The sequence below is a fragment of the Xiphophorus couchianus genome, chromosome 19 (genome assembly GCF_001444195.1).
Source record: "Xiphophorus couchianus chromosome 19, X_couchianus-1.0, whole genome shotgun sequence".
Classification (NCBI taxonomy): domain Eukaryota; kingdom Metazoa; phylum Chordata; class Actinopteri; order Cyprinodontiformes; family Poeciliidae; genus Xiphophorus; species Xiphophorus couchianus.
The window spans coordinates 2,665,829-2,690,227 of NC_040246.1; the positions used below are offsets into that span (position 1 = coordinate 2,665,829).

Consider the following 24,399-nt stretch of genomic DNA (forward strand, 5'->3'; position numbering starts at 1 on the left):
TAATCGTCAAGACATCGACTTCCTGCAGGAGGTCAACACAGGAAGTGGACAGGAGTGACCCCTCTGAATAAAAATATTTTAGGGAGCACAGCTAAAAAAAAAAAAAGTAAAATAAATTTATGTAACTAATTTTTGAATGGACCTTAATACATTTCAAATTTAACTTAAGGATTTTAAATGCTTGTATTTTTCTTTGGGGTTTTACATTTACGTCTTGATTGAGGAAAATGTCTAAATATGCCTTTCTATGACCTGAACATGATTCTGTTAAGGGTTCAACATTTTTCTAGAGGGGCCTATGGCCCCCCGTGACCTCCTTTTGGGGTCATCACTGGTAGAGACAGTTGAATGATGATATCTGATGATTTCCTGCTGTAGTTTGCTGCTCTCTGCTGCAGCTGTGTTCCTCTTCAGTGTGTGTTTGTGTGCTGGATTATCACAGAGGGTTTTTGTAGCAGGGAGACACAAACTGAGTCACTGTGTTTACTAGCTGCACAGTAATACATGCTGCTGTCTTCTGGCTGCAGTTTCTGCACTTCGAGCTCAGATTCCTTTGATCCGTCTCCTTTTATTCTGAAGTGATTTCTGAATTCATCTTCCACTGTGACAACGCTATACAAAATATAACCAATTAATTTAAGAGTTGAACCGCCCGCGGGTTTCTGGTACCACAGTATAGTATCATATCCACTGATTGAATGGTTGCAGGTGATTGTTGCAGAACTCTGAGGACTTCCTAGTATTGATGGTGGATCCTGATGCACATCCTTGCTCAGTGTCAGATCTGCGATGACATACAAAATGGGTTAAAATTAGACACAGAGAAGATTCCTGAAATTTGACTGAACTTAGAATCAAACCCACCAGAGAAGCAGAGCAGCAGCAGCAGAGTGATGATGATGATCATGATGTCTTTATCTTTCTCTTCGTCTCTTCAGTGACTGACGAGCTGAACTCATGTTAGAGGTTAAACCAAGAGAGGAGGAGACACAAACTGAGCTCCCTGTACAAACATCAAGTTCACCTCACATTCTGGTCACATGCATTTATACAGTGTGTCCATCTAAGCTTATTATTTTATGACAATGAAAAATAAGCGTCATGTGGCTGGGTATTTCAGAACATCCAAACCTGTCTTTATGTAAGTGGACGAATTTCAAAATACTGATAGTTGTGTATTGAAATGGTTTGTTTAAAACTAAATGTGTGACACAAAACTCAAGCCGTTTTTGGCACCAGTTTTATTGAACAGAAAAACTTTAAAAAACCAATCAAATTACAAGTAAATTAACTTAAATCATTTAACTCTATAAGAAGATAATCATTATATGACATATTTGTGGGTTAAAAGTTGATAGTATAACATGCATAGATGCACCTTTCACAAAACAAAAACAATGCGTTATTTATTTAGATATATTTAGGAAAGTTCAATCTAAGTGGAACGAAATAAACAAAATAAACTGAAATCATATCCAGATAAGAAAACCAATTCTGACAATTATTCAGAATTTAATTATTTTAGTTTAGTTGTATTTCAAGTAATATAATTACTACTTACTATTTGGTATGTTTGTGCATTTAAAGTTATAATCTTTACTCAAATATCACCCCAATACAACTGATTTATTTATTGATTCAAATCCAACATTTTGTTGTATCAGTGTGGAAATTTATTGTTCTCCATGTATCTTTTTTTTATTTATTGATAAAACAGCCCGATTTTAAAGATTATTATATGTGTATAAAATCCAAACAGTCCACTGCTCTTTAGCTCCATCTACAGGTTAAAACAAAGAAGTTTTCTTTCACTGTCTGGGTTTTTGTGCAGCTCTTTCACTCGGCCTCATCACTGTGTTTACTGACAGAACAGAAATACACTCCGCCGTCTTCAGGCTGCAGCTGCTTCACTGTCAGAGACCCGGTGTAAGCGTCTTTCTTCTCTACTTCAAACTTCTCCTTGCTGAAGCCTTCTTCATACTGTGCAGCGCTGTACGCTCTGGTGAAAACTATTTGCTTCATGTTCTGACCCGGCAGCTGCTGGTACCAGTACATCTGGTCAAAGTCAAAATTTTTAGAGTGACTGCAGTTGATGGTGGCAGACTGACTCTGGTTGGCCCACAGCAGAGGAGTCTGAGTGACATCACTGCCGCCTGTTAGACCTGCGGAGGTCAAATGTCGCATCAGGTTACAGAAAATCCAACAAACTCCGAGACAAATAGTGACATAATGATGGACGTAGAGTCCATGACGTACCTCCAAGCCAGAGCAGAGCTGCAGAGAGCTTTATGAGAGCAGCTGGGACCATGACTGTGTTGTGAGCCGACTGAACTCAGAGCTCTGACTTCACTAGAGGTGGGAGGGTCTGCTTACTGTCGGTGTGTGGTGGACAGTGAGCAGAGGTTTATGTTCAGCTCCTCCTTCTGTTTGTATCACCGTTTTCCCTCACAAGATAGAAATATCTTTTTTTTTTTATCTCTGCCCCCTACCACAGGTCCTCAAAAAGAGTTCTGTCTTCTTCTAATGCTGGTTCCACATGACTGGATTAAACTACTGTGATTTGTAGTTGTTTAGGACTCAACAGGCAGAACAATTAGGAGAAGAAGTTTTAAGAAAATACTAGATACACTTTTTGAGGTGTGAGGTATTTGTTTTGTTTTTTAACCATACTGAAATTTGTGTAATTCGCAAAACTGTAATGGAAGCACCTTTTCACATCACGTCAGTATGTACAGTAGCAATTTGCTTATTTGTCGGACACCCTCCTTGGACAGTAGCTGGCTCCACCAGAGCTCTCACAACATCTCAGTTCATCAAAAGTGGAGTTTGTCATTCGAAAGTGTTAAACACAGATCTGCTCTGTAAATTCGGCAACTAATTTCACCAAACCGCAGCATACTTAGCCATTCCCTTACAGTCTGACATCTTGCACACAAGTTCCTGCTCCCATCTCCCTGCTGGAGGGCAAAAAGTTGCTCCCAACAATGACTACCATTGATTTTTGCTGTTGTCATTATAACACACTAAATCTTAAATGCACGCCTGACGTATAAAAGACAAAGGGATGGAGTGCTTTGCTTCACTATGACAACCAGATAACAAGGTCAGGAAAAACTTTTAATTAAGAAAAAAAATAGGGACGGAGAGAGAGGTAGTTCAGTTATGCTAGCTTGACTTTGAAAACCTTAACGTGTAGACGTGATGTGGAATTCGGTGTGTTTCGATTAAGTTGCAAAATTAAAAAAGTCGACCTAAACACCAACTCTGACAGATCATCAGTAGAGCAGGTGTTTAGATTAGCTAATCAACTACCTCTGTGTTAGCTTAGCTAGTAACAGCGTTAGCTAATCTACCACAGCAATTACTTTTTAATAATCGCAAAAATAAACGTCAAGCCTAAAAACACAATACTGTGGCGAACTGAATGTTCTGTTCTTTGTGTAGGAAATATTTTTATAGCTTTTTTTTGGTGTTGAATCTTGAAACAAATGGTAGCCATGTCGTCAGTTGCTACGATAACAATTCTGCGTGTAGTAGCTGTGACAGAGAGCAAGAAAAAAAGTGGTTCTAAGTTGTTCTTCGACGGTTTTTCTGCGTTATTTTCCCCTTTGCTGTGGCGCACCACACTAAACTAATGAAACCTGGAGATGTTGGTGTTATTTAGTTGACGGAAATTTTCTACCGCCGCAGCGCGGCTACGGATAGCATTTAAAAGAATTGTCTTCATGCCCTCCAGCTTTGTGTGCATGCGCGAAATTTCCAGATATAAACACGCAGGAGATCCATAAGGGGCTTGTTGCTCCAATGCCTGAATAAAACTCCTCTATGGCTGATAGATTATGATCGTGAGTGTCACGGCTGAATTATGAATATATCTCATGCACTGTTTATATCAGTCACCACCGTGTTTTTCAGTGACCTACCAGTGCAACAATCAAGCAAAAATGGGTCAAGTTGCATAATTAAAATGTATTTTGTGGAGTTTGGATCGCCATAAAACTATTTAAAGTTTGACCAAACACACACACACAAGCTAGAACAGACATGGTGCTCATATCAAAATACAGATATAACAATCAAACAGAACTTGGCTCAAGATGCCGGGCATATTGTTTGAAAACTGCTATTGTCGTTGTGGCTACTAAGTGTGCTTGAACTTATTTTTTACTCGGAATTATAAACATTCATCACAATAAATCTTTTTTTAAATTAGTTTTTACTATTCACTGAAACATGTAAAAGATGTAAAGATATACCTGCGTGTATAAAATCCAGTCTACTCTGCTCTTTAGCTCCATCTACAGGTTAAAACAGACGTTTTCTTTCACTGTCTGGGTTTTTGTGCAGCTCTTTAATCGGCTGCATCACTGTGTTTACTGACAGAACAGAAATACACTCCGCCGTCTTCAGGCTGCAGCTGCTTCACTGTCAGAGACCCGGTGTAAGCGTCTTTCTTCTCTACTTCAAACTTCTCCTTGCTGAAGCCTTCTTCATACTGTGCAGCGCTGTACGCTCTGGTGAAAACTATTTGCTTCATGTTCTGACCCGGCAGCTGCTGGTACCAGTACATCTGGTTGTGATCAACATCTTTATTTTGACTGCAGTTGATGGTGGCAGACTGACTCTGGTTGGCCCACAGCAGAGGAGTCTGAGTGACATCACTGCCGTCTGTTAGACCTGCGGAGGTCAAATGTCGCATCAGGTTACAGAAAATCCAACAAACTCCGAGACAAATAGTGACATAATGATGGACGTAGAGTCCATGACGTACCTCCAAGCCAGAGCAGAGCTGCAGAGAGCTTTATGAGAGCAGCTGGGACCATGACTGTGTTGTGAGCCGACTGAACTCAGAGCTCTGACTTCACTAGAGGTGGGAGGGTCTGCTTACTGTCGGTGTGTGGTGGACAGTGAGCAGAGGTTTATGTTCAGCTCCTCCTTCTGTTTGCATCACCGTTTTCCCTCACAAGATAGAAATATAAAAAATGTTTTATATTCTGCATGCAGGTTTTTCGCTGCGAACCTCAAACTGCAAGTTTCAGGCCATGTCCAGTTTTTAGTACACCGACTCATTCAAAGAATGGTTTAAAAGTTCATTTATTTCTGTAACTCCGTGATCAGTTCAGTTTAAACATTAATTGGAATTCATCATGACAACGATGAATCCAAATTATTATCACGATAAACGATACGATGCATGCTAACCCCCTTCTTCTGACTTATAGCAAAAAAAATAACTATCATATTTGTGTGATAATACCCTATAAGCCAGCAGTGTCATGTTTGGAACTTAATGCTTCACGCAGCTCTGAGCTTCTCTATGGTTAGGATCATGATCTGAACAGGATTATTAAATCTACCGGCCCTGACAGTTGGCACAGGAAGAGGCGTGGTTTTTTCTGCTGCCATCTTTGATTTGCTGCTGTATTCCAGTGCTCTCTGCTGCAGCTGTGTTCCTCTTCAGTGTGCGTTTGCTTGTGAGCTGTATTATCACAGAGGGTTTTTGCAGCAGATAGACACAAACAGAGTCACTGTGTCGACCAGCTGCACAGTAATGCATGCTGCTGTCTTCTGGCTGCAGTTTATCCACATGGAGCTCAGATTCCTTTATGCCGTCTCCACTTATATTGAAACAATCTTTGAATTCATTCTCAGGAGTTACTGTGGTGTAGTAGACATAACCAATTAACTTGAGGGTGGAGTCACTGGTTGGGTTTTTGTACCATAGAATCTGGTTGTATCCGATGATTGAATAGTTGCAGTTTGTTGCAGAACTCTGAGGAACTTTAAGCGTCCATCGAGGATCCTGATGTACGTCTTTGCTCAGAGACGCATCTGGATAAAAAAAAAGAAAAAAAAAGATGAAGTTAAGAATAGTTGGACAAAGATATTAATTTGATTTATACAACGGCGAGGAAATGAAGCGGTTTACCCCAGAAGCAGAGCAGCAACAGCAGAGTGATGATGCTGATCATGACGTCTTTATCTTCCTCTCCGTCTTGGCTGTGACTGACATGCTGAACTCATGAGAGGGGAGGAGGCACAAAATGGGATCGTCATAGCAACATCCGATTCAAGCTGACTCCATGTCGTTTAATCCACAATAGAGTCTCTGCATATTTTGTAATAAGTGAAGAAAAACCTAGAAAATGTTTCATGATAATGAAACAAAAACACAAAACATGCTTTTTAGCCTGTTGCATCCTGAGGGTTAAATTTTACTTGTTCCATGAAACAACTTTTGTTGGCCACCATTATTTTTTTTATGGATTTCATTCTTAAAAAGAAATGAACAACTCCAGCAACCAAATAAAGCAAAATCTGGAGAAAAAAAAAGAAGCGCATATTGCAGTCTTGCAATAAGCATTCGTATCTGATTAACTTTTGTCACGTTGAATTGCTGTGTTTTATTGGCAGTGATGTATATTTGATGGCACATAGAGAAATATACAGTCAAAATAAACCCATTGTAGTCAGTAACCTCTCCTAGAAGGTATTAGTGATGTGTAATGTGGTCTATAGCGCCCTCTAGAGGCAGCTCAAAACAATATATTTCCGTTCTCTGGGTCTCAGCCGGGTTTTTGTGCAGCTCCTTTAATCAGCTGGGTCACTGTGTCTCACTGACAGAACAGAAATACACTCCGCTGTCTTCAGGCTTCACCTCCTTCACCGTCAGAGATCCCGTCTCCGCGTTCTTCTTCTGCGCCGGAAACTTCTCCTCCGTGAAGCCCGGGTCGTACTCGGGTGTGCTGTACGCCGTGGTGAAAACGATCAGCTTAATGTTCTGACCCGGCAGCTGCTGGTACCAGTACATCAGGCGGTACGTGCTGCCCTTTGTGTGGCCGCACTGCATCGTGGCGTCGGCGTCCTGATTCGTCCACAGCGTAGGAGTCTGGGACACCGACTCGCCGCCAGCGGTACAGCCTGGGTGTAAATTACAGAGCGCCAATATGGGAGTTACGGGGCCCCATTAGGGCCATTGTAGATGGAGAAAAAAAAAAAAGTGTAAATTTCCGCCAAACAAAAAAAAAAAGAACAATTTTGAGATGTCAAAAATGATCTTGAAAAACACTTGGAATTTGAAACTTTGGAGTTTGAAAAGTCACAAAATTTCAACTTTTGAAACTTTCCAAAGGTCAAAGATGTTTGACTTTTCAAAATGCAGAAATTCCTTCTTTTTTTCTATCAAATTTGACTTTTGAATCTCAGAAATTCCCACGTTTTTTTATATACATATATTAAAATCTGAAAATAATTTCAACATTTCTGAGTTTTTTGTTTTGTCTTTTTTGACGGAAATTTAGTCTGTCAATCTAAAATAGCCCTAAAATGCCATCATACTTTATTTTTTCTTGCTTTCTATCACCTTTTTAGATCAAATGTGACCTAAAGAAAGCATAAACACAGAGCTCTGATCCAAGCTTACAACCTAATTTAATGGATGATTTTTATTTACTTGGTAGCCAGAGCAGAAAGACAGATAAGGTGAAGAAGCTGCGTGAAGCTCTGATGGCCATGTTTCATAGTGATCAGAGTGTTCAGTAGTTGTGAGCTGCAGGTGGGAGAGTCATGTGACGTTCACTGTATGACAGAATTTTGTGTGTGTGTGTGTGTGTGTGTGCGCGCGTGTGTGGGAGTGTGTGTGTGTTTAATCTGCTGTTTATTCGACTATTGTACTGAGAACTCGGTACTGGAGAGCCCTCTACAGTACACAGAACTAACATGTTTCACATGTAACATGTATGACAAAATACACTATATGACTTGTTTGATCACCAAAGTCACAATTTCAGATTTAATATTTTGACCTTAAAATGTTCAGATTTTTTAAAATCTGAAAATCACACATATTTTTCTTTCCAGATCACAACAGTATTAAGTTTGACAACATTAATAACTGGTTTGCATAATATTTAGGCACAGGTTACATGTGTACTTCAGGTCCAGTCAATTCTATCATGTCACTTTTTTTAAATCTACGAAAGTGCCTTAAAAAAAATCAAAAAATCAAAGTTCAGAGATTTTTATCTGTGATTGACAGCTGAATTCCCGGTTCAGCCAGCAGATGGCGCACTTACCTGTTTCTGAACATGATTTTTATTTATTTTTTCTGTATGATCAACGGCGTTAGCTGCAGTCAGGGACAGAAAGCAGAGTTTTGATCTTCATGGTGAATGTAAAAATGCCAATAAAGAGGAGTCTGGAAAAGCTACGAGCTAAAATTCAGAGTGGACCTCTCTCGAGTCAGATGCAAAGAAAAAAAAGTTCTTTGGTTGTAGTTCTGTGTTCATACAGCCAACAAATAAGCTAGTACCAAATAGTTTTTTCACCAGAAAACTTACATAACACTGGCCACTCTCAGCTCTCCATGTGTCAATAATGATTTGAGTGAATATAAATGTTACTAAAATGGATTCAGGGCTCCAGAACATTCTTTTGTAGTAGTTTATTCATTTGTTGTAGGCTAATTACAGCAACAGTCCCACCAGCTCTTTGACATCGTGTTTTCGTAAAAATCGCTTCAAACTGCTTCCAATATTAACACGATCGAGATGCCTGTTGATAAATTCCACCAGCTGTTGGTCAGAACATGAACATGTGGATTTTATGATTTCTTATTTTACTTTAGGTTGCAATTGAAATACAGTAATAACGTACCAGAATGGATTGAACATTCAGAAAGTTGTAATTTTATCTTAAAGCCCTTTTAAACATTCATGTGAGCCTGGAAAATGGGTTGATTTACTATTATGTACAGTTATGGGCAAGTAATGTTATTAAATTTTACCTTCCCTAAGTATATCCCCAAAATTCATATTAGGAATCTCTATTTAACAGCAAAAGTAGGATAATTTTTTTAATATAATTATATTAAATAACAGTAATATTTGGTTAACAGCGTTTATGTCTCAACTCACTCTCCTCTTACTTTTTTATTTGTATTTTTTTTGGTTTAAAAATTGAACTGATTTGAAGTTTGAGAACCACTATGTGATGCAACTCACAGTTTGTACCACAAGGGGTCGCTAAACGTGACAAATGTTTCCAACTGCTGCCTGAAACGACTGTGTCCCTAAACTTGTTGGTAACCAAGGTAGAGATGTGTAAAAAAATTATCTTATGTATTATTAATCTACTCTAATCTTATAGGGAAAACGTTACCAAAATCAAAATCACCCACCTTTGATTTTAATACAATTGGGTCGCTTTATTTTTATTGGTTTATTCAAAATCATGCATTTTTATTACTTAATATACTTTAAAAGTTTTTAGACACACTGATCATTTTGAAAATGTAATTATTAATTCATGTCTTTCTGATTAAATGATTAACATGATGCCACACAGAAAGCCTGACATCCAGCTGAGTGTTGGTCTGTAGAAACAAGAAAAATGAAAACGGCTTCATTTGAAAACGCAACAGTGCTGAGGAGGATCATTGGGCAGTAAACCGTGGATTGCTATGTTTGTTTAATAGTTCATTAACAGAAGCAGCTTTCATGTGCATCTTTTTAAAGGAGTAGTTTCTGAACGGATCATTTTTTTTCACATGAAATAAGATTCTGATCAGAACTATTCTTCCTGCAGACACACAGATGTCGTATTTGGTTGGTTTTGGTGCAGACAGTAAGTCGGACAACATGCCTCAGGTTTATTAGCTCATGTCAGCCATCTTAAACAACATGAACTGAAACCATTAATCCAATACATCCAATGCAGTGTGTTCAACATTCATGTTACAACTCAAACATGAACGTTGGATAAAGCTGCTGGCAACGACATCCTGTTGCAAAGTAGAAAGTTTTACTCTGACCTCGGCCGACTCAACACGAACTGTTGAGCTACAGCTAACAGGGTGTTTTCTTTCAGTTACGTTAGCAGCACCACTCGAGCGTCACAAATTAAATGTTGGTTCGGCTGAGAAATGGCGACTAACTTCCCAACGGTCTCTTGAACATCTGCTAATATAACATTGTTTCTCACAGGTAGTTTTAAATCGCTAAATTAGCCAAAGCTGAGGGTTTTGTCTGACTTTGGCCACCTGAAGATTTCTTCACTTTTTACACACAGCTGTGAGTGCAGTACTGATAAAAGACTGAAAATTCTGACATTAAAAAAAAGAAAAGAAAATATTTATTTTATATTCCAGCTGTAACTACCAGCTCCTCTGTTTTGATCGATAAAACGACTAAATCAATTTTTATTTATTTCGTTTAACATTTATTTAACCCGATGGGAATAAAATCCGATTTTCAACAACATTCTGTTCAGAAAACATTAAGACAACTTTAGTTTAAATGGATAACTTATTTCTTACAAAGCTACCAGTCAGGGATTTTAGCAACAGCGGTTTTTACACTAGTTAAAATATTTCCATGTTGTGACATTAAATAAGAACTTTCTTACTTGTGTATTTATGACAATAAACAGAATTAAAAAATACACATTTTGGAATTTATCTGTGTACATCCTTAAATATATATATGTATATATTTAAGGATATATATAATTTTTTTATTATTATTTTTTTTTAAAAAGGAGAAGCAGAAATATGATCAAAACACAGATGTTATCAGCACTCAGGCTGGTTTTGCTTCACAGTTGCTGTTTCCTGTTTGTCTGACTGGGTGAATAAAAACAAGATTTTCAGAGAAATGGAACAAAACGAAGAAATTTGCATCAAATGAAATTCTTATTTTATCTTTCTGTAATCTTTTATATATATAAAGAAGGTAATTAGTGCAGATAGTTACCATTGCTATGAACATTCCTTCTCTTTTTTTTGTTTGTTTGTTTTTAACCAGGTACTTTTGAGACCGAAAGTAAATGGAGCTTCCCTCAACATAAATGCTCTCAAGTGCAAACGTTCTGCTCGAGATCACAGTAAGCAGCTGTTGTTTGTTGTTAGATGCTCGTTCGGTTTTTAGCTTCCGTTGACACAGAAATGGAGGCGGCGGCAGCTGTTTGCTCAGAGGGCAGCAGCGTGGATGCGCGGGGAACGCAGAGGGTGGTGGGGATGCAGGTGCGACGGCAGAGCCGGATGCTGCGGTAAAGGTCGAAGGTTTCACCTCGCTCGTTTCTCAGCAGAGAGGCGGAGTTGCCAGGCGACCGCATCCTGCCGCTCCGCAGCAGCTCTGACCTGCTTCTCTGCTCGGATCAGAACCCCGACTTCCTGTTCTCACATGCAGAACGCTCACTGACAAAGATCCAGAGGATGGAAACCGTGACAACCATCTCTCTTTGTTTATGCAAAGAGGATAAAACAAAAACACTACTCTGAAAGTAAAGCTAAAATTGTGTTAGTCATTCCATGTAATTTAAATTCAGCATTTGTTTTTTTTATCTTAACCTATTTAAAAGATTAAATATGGAAAAAAATAATAAACTTGTGGAAAATCTTATGACTCAAACCTGAGTTGAGTTGTTTCAAAAATGAATCTGACTTCCCAGAAAACGCATCGGAAATTGTATCTGCAGTAAGTGCTGAGAAGTGTGGAAAATGCAGAAAATAAGGACAAAGATGCTAATTCTAATATGCAGTTTATACATCTTTATTGAGAAAGTTGTGAAATAAAAAAAAACGCTTAAACAAAAACCAGTGATATGAAACGTAAGCACTTTTACAGTTTAACATGAATATATGCAGATGTTATGTAGATTTAGATGTTTCAGCTCTTTTAACGTCAAGTCGAGGAATCTTTACAGAGCACTTTATCATCACCGTGGTAAAATTATGGCCAAAGTCATTTTTTGTCAAAAAGAGGTGGTGAGTTTTTTGCCAAGAGATTATTTACGGCCAAGAAAAAAGACTTTTACCATTACTTTAGGAAGTTGACAATATCATGACTATCTTCGTTTTTCCAAAGTTCTTCAGACTATCACAGTATTTAGAATTGAATCATGCAGCACATCAGATCAAATCACATAAAGCACAAACACACACAGAGATTCTGTGTTTTGGAGATTTTATTTACAGAAACCAGAAAGAAAATAAAGTTTCTCCTGAAGATTGTTACTTTGTTCAGGCATCAGTTCAGCGCTCACTTCTGTTTTCTGGGTGAACTCTGCAAAACAACGAGAACAAAAAAAAACATACTTAATCCCACATTGATATCCAGTTCCTGACATTCATCTCTTTAGTATTAATGGAGATGATAAAGCTGCAGACTCTGCAGGACCGACCTGAAGCTTCCAGACCAGAAAGCAGACCAAGGCGGCGTAGAGGCAGCTCTTCACGATCAGGGCGCTGTAGGAGAGTTTGGCGTTCTGGGTAATTTTCAGGTATTTCTCTGTTGGGGAGATGGAGAAACATTAGAGCAGTGGAGGCTGATGGCCGACCTGTTAACACCAGATTCACCTGTTTGAGCATAAAAATACATAGTGGTTTTTTTTTTACCTCGTGTCATCCCTTTGTCCGTTTCATTTGCTGAAAGACAAAAAAAAAAAGGTGGTGACACCATTACTAAACCTGAAGCATAAAAATGGAGGTTTGTTTTCTGAAAGTAACGTACGCTTAATGGATGCTGGATAGATTGTGTAGTTAGTTCCATTAAAGAATGTGACGTGACAACTGAATTCATTGCCAGGGTTGAACCAGGTCTTGGCCCGCAGCCTCAGCCTGCTGGTGATGGAGTACGTTTTTGTGGTTTTATCCTTCTTGGCGGCGGCGTCAGTCGCCACACCATCAGTGACGTTCTGACCGTTGAGCTGCCAGAACACGCTGACATGATCCGGGTAGAAACCAGACGCCAGGCACACCAGGGTCTTCCTCCTCTCCCCTTTCTCCTTCTTCTGGTCTCTGCACTCGCGGGGTGAAGGTGGAAGGATTTTCACTGTTTTTGGTTCAGTGGCTGTTGCCCCAGCAGCTGTTTATTTAAAAAGAAAAAGAGGAGATAAAGCAAGTTACTCACTCTGATCTGCATGGTCAAAATCTGAAACACTAATAGAAATAATTTCAGGTTTTCTCCATATAACCAGATGCTTTATTAATATTTTCTACTGTGATCTTACCTAGAACTGTGAGTTTGGTTCCCTCTCCAAAATAAGCAGGATAAGAGTCGGAGCACAGAACTCAGTCACAGGTAGAAAACCCAACACTCTCTAGTTTATGTTTTCTACATGAACCAGAACGCTGACAATTATAGTTTTATTCTTGTTACTTTTTTCTTTCCTTTTTAACAAGAATTCACTTTGATTGTGATCGTTGTTCTTTTGGGACAGATCAAAAATCTGACATATTTTATTACAACTATCTGACTTCTTAACAATGAATGATCAAGAAGATGATGTATTATTTTGTCGGAAAAAATATTTCACATTTAGGTACAATCAGGAGCAATTTTTTTTTTTTTTGTCTTACCTAAAACGGTGAGTTTAGTTCCAGCTCCAAAGTAAGAAGGATTGAAGTCGTTCACACTGAGAAACAGCTGCAGGAAAAGCTGCTGCTGTTTTCAACTTCGTTAACACACAAACTAAACAACCTGTGTAGCAAAACTAAACCAAAAACTAATTCTTTTAACTTCTCCTGTTAGTTTTTATTCTTATTTTTTTTACATCTTTACTAGAGCTGAAGATTAAATGATGTTTTTTTTTATTTTTTCTAACTTCTGAACCAATGTTTCATTGCATCTGATCTTTTTTCCATGTTGATTTATTGTGAATATTTTTGGAGTTTCTTACCTAAAACAGTGAGTTTAGTTCCAGCTCCAAAGTAAGCTTCAGACTGGGAGTCACAGTGTTTCACAGAGCTGATAAAAACTAATAATCTGACTGACAGACTAATAATCTGGGCTTTGAGCCAAACATGGTTTAGCTGAGTGAACGTGGAGAACAGCTGCTCCTACTCGCACAAATGAACGTTTAAAAAGTTCACCCTTTTTTACTCGGCAAGTCTAATTATTTACCATAATTTCACTTTTTAAAAAGATTTTTTTTAGCAAGTTTGGTGTAATTATTGCATATCACTCAAGAACAAATTCACCACCAGGTTGTTGGAGCGCTGGCTTCGTTTCTCCAAACGTTTCTTACCTAAAACGGTGAGTTTCGTTCCAGCTCCAAAGTACGCTTGTTCGTAGGAGCACAGAGACTCTGAACAGCAACAAAAACTTTCCTCCTGCCTCCCTGTGTCCCCTACGCTCTTAAATTTATTCCGTATTTATCATTTCAAAACAAGCCGATCTGGTAGAATTGTCGTAACTTGAAGAATTGTTTGTGAATAATTTGCAGATTCTCTTACCTAAAACCGTTAACTTTGTTCCTCCACCAAAGTGAGCTTCGTAGCCACCAGTGGCACAGCATAAAAGATCCCTGCTTTTAATGGCTGATCGTTCAGCTTCTACCTTCTCCCCTTTTACTATTTATTTATTTTCTATATATTTAAAACCAGCAAGTAGATCCTGGTTTTAATTAGTGTACAAATATTTCAAGCTCGATTGTTTTATTCATCAATTTAGGTCATAAAAACCAGCAACATCTGGTTTTTGTGATTCATTCCAACAAAAACAAGCAGAACCTGAATTAGCGCTTAACTAAAGCTTTGTTTTAGTTGCTACCCACCTAAACTAGTTAGTTTAGTCCCACTACCAAAGTATGTTTCTTTCAAACATAGCCCAATTTTTTCACTTATTAATTTAACCTGTTACTCACCTAAAACCGTTAGTTTAGTGCCACTTCCAAAGTAAGCTTCGTTAGCACCAGAGTCACAGTGTAGCAGATCAACACTCAAAACAAGCTAAGCTGCTGCTTATCCTACACTTCTCCACTTTAAGGGTGTTTTATCTGAAACACTATTTCCTCTTTCTTTAACTCTAAAGCTTTACTTTTACAATGTATTTCTTACAATGACGAACCATATAAATGCAAGACGTACTTTATGTGAGTCAGTAAAGTGAAGTTTTCGTGTTTTACTCACCCAGAACAGTCAATTTTGTTCCCTGTCCGAAATAAGCTTCAAAGTTGGCACAGAGCTTCGGCTGAATGTCAAGAAGTGCCGAGTTGGACTTCAGGTATAACTACGAGACTCTCTATGCTAATGTTGTCACAAAACTGGTGATTTCAGCTACTTTTAATGCGTCTCTTACTCACCTAAAACTGTTAGTTTTGTCCCTTTTCCAAAGTAAGCTTCGTTGGCGTTGTCACAGTGCAGCCATACTGAACATGAACCTGTTTGCCTCTCAGATTTATCTTCATAAAGCCTACAGAGGCTCTAGTCAAAGTATTACTCATTAAAACTCTGTAATGAAGTGAAATATTTACCTAAAACTGTCAGTTTGGTTCCTTGGCCAAAGTAAGCAGGTTCTCTGTTGGTCACAGTGCTCTGAGTTCAGCTCAATATGTCAGAACTTTAAACTGGACTGATTTGACCTTCATTTTTTACTGAACTGTTCAGTTTCATCATAACGAAGAGAACTGAACATGTGAGAAGTTAAACTTACCTAAAACTGTGAGTTTGGTTCCTTGGCCAAAGTAAGCTTCAGCATTGTCACAGTGCAGTGATACTGAACACCAACCTGTTTTTCTCCCAGAATTAACTTTGCAAAGACACGTCTGTCTGTACAGAGGTCCTAATCAAAGTATTACTCATTAAAACTCTGTAATAAAGTGAAATATTTACCTAAAACTGTGAGTTTGGTTCCTTGGCCAAAGTAAGCAGGTTCAGTGTAGGTCACAGTGCTTCAACTTCAGGTTAATACGTCTGAACTTTTAAACTCTAAAGACGTTTTCTTTATTTTCCTCCAAGAGCTTTGAATTTAGTTTAACCTGATTCAGTGAACTGAACATGTGAGAATCCAACTTACCTAAAACTGTGAGTTTGGTTCCTTTTCCAAAGTAAGCTTCGTTTCCAGTGTCACACTGAATCTCTCCTGGACCAAAAAGTCTCCAAACTTTCCAGAATCTTCTCCTTCAGCCTGGCTGTAATAACCCAGATCATCAGGAAGGTAAAACCTGCAGGATGAGCTTCACAACGTTTAAAGAAGTTGTGATTCTGACCCTGAGGAACAAATGATCCAATGTCTCCATGTTTAAACTCAAACATCTGTTAATTAAAGCTGTTTCTGGTTGATTTTCTACATATTAAAGTGTTTTTTAAAGCCTGGCTGAGCCTCCACCCGGCCCACCTCCACCTGCTTCCTGCTGCTGCTCTCTGAGCTCCGCTCAGCCGTCCACATGATGGATGTCAATGGGAGGAGGTTTTTGTACGGCGGCTCTATAGGATTGTATCACCGTGGCCCCCTGTCCCCACGGTGGAAAAGCATCACACAAAAACCTGCTGCCTCCGTCTCTCCCCGCCTCCCCCCAGCCAGCCTCTCCGTATCTCAGCCTCCATCTGTGAGTCTCTGGGAGCAGCTGTGGAGGTCGGGCCGACTTGACGCTGGAGCAGCTCCAGGCTGCCTGCTGCTATTTCTGGGGCGGCTAAGAAAAGAAGACAGAGCAGAGGACAGGAAGCTGCTGGCTGCTTTTGTTTATTTGGAGGTATAAACAGGAAGTGACACGTCAGCTGGTCACGACTCTGCAGCCAATCAGTCAGCAGAGAGAGAACAGGTTCACTGACAGATGTGTAACGATTTTAAGTTCTGGAAATTTGAGGAAAAGAGATTAGAAATATGAAGTCAAGTTTATTTGTACAGCACATTTCAGCAGTTCAAAGAGCTTTTTACCATAAAGACATAATACAATTTTGTCAAATGCCATCATTAAAGTTATCAAATCAATACACATAAAATATATTGATCAATGTTCCAGTTATTATGAATCTAACGGTTTTTAGCCTTTATTTAAAGGAACTCAGTGTTTCGGCCATGTTGTAGTTTTTTAGAAGTTTGTTCCTGATTGGAGGAATCATTGAAACTGAATGCAGCTCCTCCTTGTTTTTCCTGGTCAACAGAGCATCTTTACGATATTAAAAATAATATCAACAATCATTCATACATTCTCATTAATTCATACTTCATTCTCAATAAACTCTCCAGGTAGATTTTATTCTTCTTCCTTTATTTATACAGGAAAATTTCTTGAGACCCGTCGTCTCGCTCACAAGAGAGACCTGTTATGTTGTTGTTTTTATCAGTATGTATGTAGTCACACCGTAACCATAAAAACGTGATACAGCTGACTGATGAGAGCCGGTCCAAAGTGATCCAGGGCCCCGGGCAGGATGTGATAAGGGAACCCACTTCTGGTTAAAACTATCACCCCCATCACAAATCACAAAACATTTGTTTTGTGCATGTTTGAGTTTCACATTTATATATTTTACGCATTTATTAAACTTGTTATGCAGGTATGTAGAGCATAAATAATCCCTTTAGGACATATCTTCAAAACACAGAATATTTTCCCAGACGTTCAAAATCAAAATATTATTTTCTAAATGTGAGATATGAGTCCTTTTTGGTCAGCAGTGGTTTGACCTGGGAACTTTCCTGTCGAGGCCATTTAAAAAAATTTTTTTTATTGCTCAATCATGAACACTGCCAATTTATTTATTTATTTATTATTAGTATTATTTTACCTTTTTTTAACCAGGAAAGTGTCATTGAGATTAAAAAATCTCTTTTCCAACGGCGTTCTGGCCAAGAGGCTCCGAAGTCGAAATAATAATTGCAATTAGTGACACAATTAAAATGTTATACAAGTAACTATTAAAAACAGTCACCTTTTAAACAACTCGTCTTCTTTTGTGACCTCCTGTCTGAGTTGTTGGTGAGCTCATTTTGTAGTCAAGTTTCATATTTTCTCTGTTTGCGCTTAATGACTTTGACTTTCTCTGCATTCTCGAAGCCTCCGAAATGGATTTGTGATCCTTTTCCAGACTGACCCACGTCAAAAGCTCAGAAATCTTTGAACAAATCTTTTATTTATTTATTTATTTTTTCTTTGCTTTCTCTGTCCCACAGCTCAGCCAGTAATCAGGCAGTTTAGCATTACGTCTCCTTACATTGTGAATAGCTTGTGACTATTTGGTGTTCTCCACGCTCGTCCGTAATATATATGTATGCATGGTGGATGCTGTTTTTTTGTTTTTTTTGTTATGCTACTCCTGGAAGTGTAATCTTCCATGAACCCTCTAGAGGTCAGTGTGTGATCACATCTGAAACATGATATAATCTCCAGGAAATAAAAAGATGAAATGGCATTTATGAGGCAGTATTTCTGTGTGGCTAACTCTGCAAACACCTGCAGCCTAATCAGAGCAGATCAGCATTGTGTTGTTTCAGAGCTGGAGGCAAAAGAAATACCAACATAAATGTATATACTTTTACTTTTACAGCTGAAAAAAACCCCACAAAGCATTCATTAGCTTTTGCATTAATAGCTTGTTTCTTGTTTTTACTACATCCCTGGAGTTTTTCCTTCCACCGATCTCTCCGGGTTGTTGTTGAGCAGCGGTGGCATGGCGAACCTGGACTTGTTGAAAGGAGGCACCACGTGTCTTTACCGAGAGACTGCACCTCCACGTCTGACAGGTCTGAGCAGTTTAAGGGAACTGCTGCTGAACACATTTTAAGCTTAAATTAAGTGTTGAATAGACTTAAAAACACTTTTACTGCCAAGTAATATCACTAGATATCACAGCTGGTAAAATTGATTTATTCAATCAATTTCAATCAATTGTGTTCAGTAAATCAGAACAAAAGTCCCGACGAGTTTCGCTTGTCGGATTAAAAGTTCTACTTGAAACATGAGCATAATTTTTATTTCTGTTTTTTAAAATGTGTGGTTTTTTAAAAAATTGGTCTGATGTAATATTAAAATTCTAAATGCTGTTTAATTTTAATCTAGTTAATTTATAAAATGTTTCACTTGGTGATGGACTCACTGAAATAAATGAACTTTTCAATAATATTCTGATTTACTTTTTAATGTTATTTTAGTTGTGTTTTCCGTCCTGTCCACTAAGTAGTGCGGCACTCAGACTGGTTGTCAAGTTGAGGCCCGACAGATTTTCTTTCCCAAGTGGAGCATCACAGCTTTTGCCACGATGCGCCGCTTGACATATAAGTGAAACTTAATTAGAAGTTTTTGGGGGGTTTATTTCAATTTCAGTGGACAGAGACATGAACAAGAAAGGGGGAACGTTGGGGAAATGGTTTAAAAGGAAAAGAGATGGGAGTAGAGGAGAGGAAGAGGCACAGAGAGAAAACAAGTCAACACTAAAAGTCTGCCTCTAAACCCGCAGAAAGAGAGAAAAAAGAGAAACCACAGCAGCAATCATTGTATGCATGTAAATAATCATTTTAACTTCAGTGTAAAGGATGAAGTACATGATGACACACGTTTCAGTAGCAACCACAGTCGAGTGAACAATTACAATTCACATTGACAATTACAACGTGAACAGTGTAATTGACAAAAATCTGTCTCTAAACAGTGGGGAAGCAGGGAATTTGTACCGTCAGACTGTCAGTTCCAGAAACCACACACACACACACACACAAAAAGTCTTGTAAAAGTGCAAGTGGGGTCAGTGCGACCCCGCCAGATTGCACACAGTCCAGTGAGACGGTGAAGATGAAGCTAGCAGTTAAAACTGGAGGCCTCATTTAGAGCAGAGGAACTAATTATTCCTTTCACTTTACGTTAATTGTTTGTCATATAAACAATTTTCCCTTGTGTTTTTAGGGGTGGGCATTTATCGCATCGTTTATGATTTATCACAATAACTTTCTTACCACAGTAAGATTTTGAATATCAATAAATTTGAAAATATGATTAGAACACTGTGTGTTTTAGTGATACCAACCACACTTCTTTGAGTGGCATCCTAAAGACGTTCATGACAAATGGGAATATTAGTAGTAAGAGCTGTTTGTGTGGCTAGGATTGCTGTCATTAGGTCACAGCCATACAGTTACCTAAAAAGAGTCATGAATAGTTCTTATCACTTTTATTGTGACAACAATAATACCACAGAATATTCATGTCCATATCGGCCACCACTAGTGCGTAGCTCAAAGACCAAACCAAACCTATCGTAGCTCCTTCCTGCGTTCCTCTGATATGCTATTTGCACGAGGTCGTGGTTTGTCTGCATCACTGTGACGGGCAGCGCAGTAGTAGGTGCTGCTGTCGTTCACAAGCAGCCCAGACATGCGAAGAGTGAAGCTGTTTTGTTCGTGATCGATAAACAACTGGAAGCGTCTGGCGTTCGTCTGGTCCTTTCTGAGGATGAACTCGACCGGAGCTCCGCGGTGCTTCTGCTGATACCAGCACATGGTTAACTGAGTCATGGAACGTTTTCCCAACAAGCACTCCACCGTCACATTGTCTCCTTGGTGAGAAATGACATCTGCAGGCTGGAGGACTTCACCAGTGAGACCTGAAAAAGATGAAATATTTAGCTTTAATCGTTACAGTGAAATGTCGGTCCAACACATCTATACGTTGCGGCTGCCTGATGGTGAAGGTTTTTCTCGGCGTCGCTGAACTCACCTAAGTGTGAAAGCAGAGACAGATAAAAAGCTGTGATCAGCATGTTGCCTGAGGAGGAGCGCTGGGCTGAGTGAGGAAGAGCCGCTCTGTTCAGAGGAAAGAGAAGAAGAAGAAGGAGGAGGAGGTCACAGGATCACATGTCGCCAGTCAGTGTCACAATTAACAATTCCTGGATTTCTAGTCCAGGAATTGGATTAACAATCCGGTTGTTAATCCAATTGGAGTTCACACTGGTCTGTAATTTATCAATATGTGGAATGTGATGCAGATTTCTGATGTTTATGCTTCCTGTCAGACCATCAGGTAATTAAAGATAAACTCTGTAAATAAGTGCAGTTTTTGAATGTTAATTTGATTCGCTAAAGGGATAAAAAAAACTATTCAAGCCAACATGGCTTTTATGTGAAAACATAATTCCTCCCTCAGTCAATTTCTGTGTGGCATGTCAAAAATAAGTTTGCTCAATGGAAACACGGCAGTTTGGAAAGAACTCTTGTTTTTTGACAAAAGGTTTTGGCGCTGGGATGAGGTAGGGTTTTTTTGTTTGTTTGCTTTTTTTTTTTGCCAAATTGAAATTGGTTTATTTCACACAAAATAACTGTTTGCATTACGAGTCACATGATCAACAACCGGATGTTGTCACTGGCGCCAACCATGAAGAAGAGGTCAAGCAGTAGTGGATTGAGGATCATGCCGTGAACAAACTTATTCTGTGTGATTTTAATTGCATTTCTTATTTAATGGCAACAGGAATTGCTAAATTGTGGTTTTTTGACAACAACAGAATATTGACAAAGTTTTAAAAACATTTGAAATGGAAACACGGCTAATAGTAGCATGATGGAAAGAAGGGGAAAAATAAGACGGCAGTGTCCATGTTTAGAAAATAACACTCCTTTGAAATGGCATAAACGTCAAGAAATGTAAGAGCCCATCCTGAACGGACGGACAGACGGATTTTCACACTGCTGGTCTTTCCAAAAATGTAGGTAAATTCAACATTGCAGTCGTTTGAGTTTGTAAAAGTAAAATAATGAAAACGAAAAGAACATAGAAGGAAAAATTACAAAAATCTCAAATACAGTTGAGTGATTCCATAGAAATCGGTAATCATTAGACAAAGGCAACCCAACTTGAAGCTTTCTGAAACGGGTAGGACTTTTAGTCATGAGGTTTCATTAAACCACATCACTGTGTACTGCCAGCGCAGAAATACACGGCGGAGTCTGAGGCAGAGGCGTCGTCGATGTTCAGGCCTCCTGTCTGGGTGTCTTGTCTTGTAATCTTGAACCTGCTTTCAAAGGCTTTCTCATAGACCGCTTCACTCCCGACGTAGCTGTATCCAATCAGCTCCATAGCACCGGTGTCTGTCTGCTGGTACCAGAGCATAACGTTTAGACCGCTGTCGTCGTGACGACAGTGGAACTCCACTTTGTCTGCCGTGTTGACTATTTTGGGATCAGTTGGTTGAAATTGCACGCTCTTGGCTTGATCTGTGGGGAAAACGGATGATTTGTTAGGTATGACTGCAAATGTACGGAAGAGGATTAGGGCCACTGAAAAGAGTCAGGATTTTAAATTTAATCTCAGAATTCTGATTTTCTTTTTCTCAGAATTCTGGCTTTAATCTCAGAATTCTTATATCAAAGTCAGAATTCTGGGAAAAAGTCATAATTCTGATTTTAATCTCAGATTTCTGATTTTTATCTCGAAATTGAGAAAATGTCAGATTTCTGACTTTTTCCTCAGAATTTTGACTTTAATAGAAGAATTCTTATTTTAAAATGTCAGAATTAGGATTTTATTCTCAGAATTTTGAGAATAGTCAAAATTCTTTTTTTCCCCAGTGACCCTTATCCTCTTCCGTACAAATGAGTACACTTTAAAAAATAGAAGCAAAATGGAAAATTTCTTTACATTCTGAATGTATCATCACCTACACTGAGGCAAGATGAGGAGAAGCAGGATCATCATTCGCGGCATCCTGCAGGTTTTTGCCGCTGCTCCCATCAGGATCTGCAAAAAGAAGCGACTTTTAGAAGCGCGAACGTCTCTGCCTCCTGCACAGGAGGAAAACGCATCGGGGTTTTTGGTGAGGCAGTTCCAATAAACCACATCACTGTGGGCTGGCAGCGCAGAAATACACAGCCGAGTGGGACGGATCTGCTTTGAGTATCTTCAAGGCTCCTTCAACCACGTTCTTTCTCGTCAGCTTGTATTCCTTTTCAAATTCACCCTCGTAGCTTTGGGAGTTTTCATATCCGTATCCGATGAGGGTCATTGAGTTTGTGTCCTTTTTACTCTGATACCAGAGCATCCGCAGAAGAGCGCTATCGTCGTGGCTGCAGGTGATTTCTACCTCACTGCTCTCACTCACTATGAGCGGAGAAGACTGGCGAAAATTGGCAGCGCTTACCTGATCTGTCGAAACAAAAACAGATCAGGCCAGTACTTGCTAATAAATGTCAACTTGGATTTGAAATCTTACATGAGAACCAGATGAGGAGGAAGCCGAAGGTCTGAGTAGGTGAAGACATCGTGAAGCAATGAGGTGATGGAGGAGGGCGGCCTGGGTCAAATCATGAACACACCCAATTGGAGGAGGCTGCATGTCATGTGCTGTGGCGCCGCCTGCTGGCGACGTGAGCACGGGACAGCTTTGTCACACAGTTCTGCAGCTGACTGTTGTGGAAATAATGAGACAAAATTGACCTAGGAAGAAATGAATCGGGTAACAGCGTGTTCTGTATTTCCAGTTTGTTTCTAGATTTTCACTGTAAAACAATTTCGAAGCAAATCAAGTATCGGAAATTAAAATTAGTACAAATTAGAATATATACAAAGTAGATTTGCTTCAGTATTCAATATTGACAATGTTTCTTCAATAAATGTTTTCTGGCGGCAGGTGTGGGAACAGTCCTCCTCCTCCTCCTCCTCCTCCTCTCAGCTGTGTGTGTTTTTGTCACAGTCTCCAGCTCTGCTGCTGCGCTGTGTGACTGGCAGCACACAGATACACGGCCTCGTCTTTCTGCTGAACGCTGGAGACGGTCAGAGACCACTGCTTCGTCTGCGAGCGCTCTGCTTCGAAGCCGGATTTAAAGTCTGGCTCATAGTTCGGGTTGCCAGCCACCAAATACACGATGAGCTGAATCTGTCCTCCTCTAAGCTGTCGGTACCAGTACAGATATTCATAATCAGTGTCGTTCTGGTAGCAGTGCATTTGTGCCCTCGAGTTGCTGATGATCTCTCTGGGCCACTGAGTGATCAGGACGCAGTCACATACACCTGGGGAAAAAAAGAAATGAAAAAAAAATCATAATTAACAATGCTGGACAGCTTTCCTCGTTATTAATTATGATGAGAGAAACTGTGCTGACTATACCTGCAGTCCAAAATATGAAACATGCCCATGCGATGGTACCTGGAGTCATTTTGTCCTCAGAGGAGCAAAAACGGTTTAACTTCACCGAGCCAAAAGGTTAACATCTATCAGGAGGAAGTGACATCACTTCTGAAGCTCATTTCATATCCCACCTCTTAAACACCTTCACGTCTTCAGAGGGGTGAGGGGGGTTGGCAACACTTTATCTGAAGGGATGTGCATGAAACTGACATGACCATAAATATAAACATGATATAACACATGAAGGAGTGTTTATGACTGGTGTCATTTGGTAAATAATGACACTTTTAATGCTTTAAAAGTTGCATTAAAAGTCCTTTAAAAGGGCCGGCTTTGAATTATTGGGTAAATAATGACACTTTAATGCAAAGTTGACACTTTTAATGAACGTTTGATGCAACCTTTAGAGCAACTTTGCATTAAAAGTGTCATGATTTACCGAATGACAACATGTTCATGGCAACGGTCGTACACTTTCATAAAGACTCCTTCGTGTTCATCACAGGTGTCGTGTCAGTCTTATGCAGCACACCTCTTACCAAACGTTTATCTCTCAGCCCACGCAG

The 24,399-nt window shown here is 39.3% G+C and overlaps 1 protein-coding gene and 5 gene segments (V, D, J or C); all 6 read right to left on the bottom strand.

Annotated features, from left to right (window-relative positions):
- Positions 1–1,379: 1,379 nt before the first annotated feature.
- On the bottom strand, positions 1,380–2,508 carry LOC114134629 (T cell receptor beta variable 29-1-like). The segment is given in 2 exon segments: positions 1,380–2,162; positions 2,257–2,508. Coding segments are annotated over 2 exon segments (378 nt in total).
- Positions 2,509–3,765: 1,257 nt separating this feature from the next.
- On the bottom strand, positions 3,766–5,355 carry LOC114134628 (T cell receptor beta variable 29-1-like). The segment is given in 2 exon segments: positions 3,766–4,677; positions 4,772–5,355. Coding segments are annotated over 2 exon segments (378 nt in total).
- A 795-nt stretch (positions 5,356–6,150) lies between these two features.
- On the bottom strand, positions 6,151–7,118 carry LOC114134636 (T cell receptor beta variable 29-1-like). The segment is given in 1 exon segment: positions 6,151–7,118. A coding segment is annotated over 1 exon segment (246 nt).
- Positions 7,119–11,946: 4,828 nt separating this feature from the next.
- LOC114134637 (immunoglobulin lambda-1 light chain) lies at positions 11,947–23,935 on the bottom strand. Its single transcript, XM_028001363.1, has 7 exons — positions 23,813–23,935; positions 23,428–23,715; positions 15,795–15,860; positions 12,510–12,863; positions 12,395–12,424; positions 12,181–12,287; positions 11,947–12,062 (listed from the first exon to the last, which is right to left on the bottom strand). The coding sequence occupies exons 1-7, from the start codon at positions 23,859–23,861 to the stop codon at positions 12,039–12,041; spliced, it is 918 nt and encodes a 305-aa protein (XP_027857164.1). The 5' UTR covers positions 23,862–23,935; the 3' UTR covers positions 11,947–12,038.
- On the bottom strand, positions 19,871–20,828 carry LOC114134626 (immunoglobulin lambda variable 5-52-like). The segment is given in 2 exon segments: positions 19,871–20,317; positions 20,431–20,828. Coding segments are annotated over 2 exon segments (393 nt in total).
- On the bottom strand, positions 21,032–23,045 carry LOC114134624 (T cell receptor beta variable 29-1-like). The segment is given in 4 exon segments: positions 21,032–21,923; positions 22,371–22,446; positions 22,847–22,851; positions 22,919–23,045. Coding segments are annotated over 4 exon segments (435 nt in total).
- Positions 23,936–24,399: the final 464 nt, after the last annotated feature.

What these genes read in the sequence shown, in the direction of transcription:
- LOC114134637 (XM_028001363.1), bottom strand. Translation starts at nt 23,861, where the DNA reads ATGACTCCAGGTACCATCGCATGGGCATGTTTCATATTTTGGACTGCA. An exon ending in TTTCATATTTTGGACTGCAG is followed by an intron (nt 23,716 to 23,812) that starts GTATAGTCAGCA and finishes TTTTTTCCCCAG; the next exon opens with GTGTATGTGACTGCGTCCTG. An exon ending in TTCTGGTCTGGAAGCTTCAG is followed by an intron (nt 12,063 to 12,180) that starts GTCGGTCCTGCA and finishes GTTGTTTTGCAG; the next exon opens with AGTTCACCCAGAAAACAGAA.